Raw genomic sequence first — 2,099 nt, 5'->3', positions numbered from 1 at the left:
CGGGGCGCAGCCCCGACCCAGGGGCCGGCGCAGAGTGGGCGGGGACAGAGTCAGGGGGCGATTGGGTGGGGAGGAACAAGGGGAGCTAGGGCCTGGGGGAGGGGAAGAGGAAGGAAGGGGGTAGGATGAAGGGAGGAGAGAGGACTGAGATTGGGGAGAAGGGGGGGCAAGCCGGAGAGGAAGGCCAGGGCTGGAAGAGGGGCTTGGAAAGAGGGACTGGCGAGCCGGGGTACGAGAGGAAATGAGCGGGGGATGGGGGCGAGGTTAGGGCGAGGAGAGAAGTGAGAAAGGGGAGGGAAGGCCAGGGGGCCAGAAGGAGCGGGCCGTTGGGCCGGTAGGAGGGGGCTGGGGGGCCGGCTGGAGGGGGCGAGGTTGTAGTCGGCTTTGCTTCCCGTCCCCCTCAATTGGCCGCTAGCTCTGTTTTGACTGCCTGTACAAAGCGAGCAGACGACGGGGGAGGGGGCGGTTAGGGACCGGATTTGGGAAAGGAGGCAGCAGCCCCTTCCCCTCCCCCTCCGCCCTCGCCGGGCTGCGGACCAGGGACTAGGGTCTCTAAAAGTGCTTGGCTCGCTAGATCAGCAGCTGAACTAACCGACCAGGCAGACGCCACAAGTTTAAGAATGAGAACGGTTCCTCCCGCTGGGACCCGGACTCGGACCCGGGGTGCGAGAATTCGCAGCCAAGCAGGAATAGAGACCAGCATGGCGTTGGCTGCAACCTCAATCCAAGAAGGCTAGGCCTTCCCTATCACCGTCCCACACCCACCTCCCCAACGGAGTAGCGTCAGTCCGAGGGACCCAAAGAGGGGCTGGGTGTTTCCAGATTGAAATTCGCCGCCCTCCGGCTCCAAAAAGAACAGGCGGCCGCAGGGGGGCCTAGGCAGCCTGCCCGCACCGAGGTCCCAGGGAGTCAGCGCAGGGGATGTCCCTCAGGGTGACCCCGGGCAAGGCTCTGCCTGGGTTTGCAGCCAGGAAGGAGTTAGAGCCCCTGAAGTGTGTGCATAGGGGAAGGAGTAGAGGGGGTGGAGGGGCGGGGGACGCAGGGCGGGTAAATGGGTCTTGGGGCATATCCTTATTTCCTGGCTTGGACTCCTGATTAATTATTAAACCCTAGCAATTGGTTCATTCAGGCTGGCGACTTGCCCTCTGAACCCTTAGAGCTGCCTTTGCACTCACCCGCCTTTGGGGTCTTCCTTTGTGCCCCAGCTTTCATGAGGTCTCTGCGAAGTCCTAGTAGTCTCCCAGTCCGTGGCATTTCATAATTAGAAATCAACACCCCTGAAAACTAGGACAGACCATTCAAGCACAGTTTAGGAAACAGTACAAGAGAGCAATGTCTGGATTATTCAGGCCTAGAGAACCTTATTTTAAAGATATGTATACACAAAATTTTTTTTCCTGGCCTGAATTGCCCAGATGTGCTATTTGGCAGCCAAAATTCTCTGAGAATTGGCATAACTCCCTGCGTTATTTTCCCAATGTAGTCGAACAAAGGGTCTTAAGGTAGTATCCCTTCTTACAATATTCTCACAAGGCATAAGAAAAAGGTAGGAGTCACATAATTTCATGTGGGACATCTATTTGTTTAAATACAAAGAAATTAAAGACAGCAAGAGAAGTATTTTTCATTCAGTTGAAGTTATGTTAATCAAAAGTGCTAAAGTAACTATCCCCTGGGTTAGTGTTGTAATCATATTCTTAAAAACATTTAACCTTGTTAAATAGGCTTTCACTTAATACTTAAATTGTTTCATTGTTCATTCCTGTCACATAAGATCCAAATGTTCTAAAACCGCATATGCATTTATCTTTTGATTCACCAATTCCACTTTAAAAAATCTATTTCAAAGATATGCAAGGAAAAAAAGAAATGATGAACACATTAGTCTGTTCACTGAAGCACTGTTAGTAATAGATTAGGAGCACAAATTTCCCATCAATAAGGAATTAGTTGAATGTACATAGCTTAACCCATTCAATGGATTAAGCTGTAAAAATCGAATGAGGATCTCTGTATACTCCCATCGAGTGATCTCTAGAATATACAATTCAATGAAAAAAAGCAAGGTGCAGCTAGTATAGGTAAATCCATTGAGACAG

The 2,099-nt window shown here is 51.1% G+C and overlaps 1 protein-coding gene across 1 annotated transcript in view; it reads right to left on the bottom strand.

The window, feature by feature from the left end:
* Nucleotides 1–1,254, bottom strand: part of FBN2 (fibrillin 2) — a 253,892-nt gene extending 252,638 nt beyond the window's left edge. Inside the window, exon 1 of the mRNA XM_014547293.1 lies at nucleotides 1,176–1,254. Coding sequence (XP_014402779.1) covers nucleotides 1,176–1,254 — 79 coding nt within the window. The remainder of the gene's footprint in view (nucleotides 1–1,175) is intronic.
* Nucleotides 1,255–2,099: the final 845 nt, after the last annotated feature.

Source organism: Myotis brandtii, unplaced genomic scaffold, assembly GCF_000412655.1.
Source record: "Myotis brandtii unplaced genomic scaffold, ASM41265v1 scaffold470, whole genome shotgun sequence".
In the NCBI taxonomy this organism is placed as follows: Eukaryota; Metazoa; Chordata; class Mammalia; order Chiroptera; family Vespertilionidae; genus Myotis; species Myotis brandtii.
This window is presented reverse-complemented; position numbering and strand designations above follow the sequence as displayed.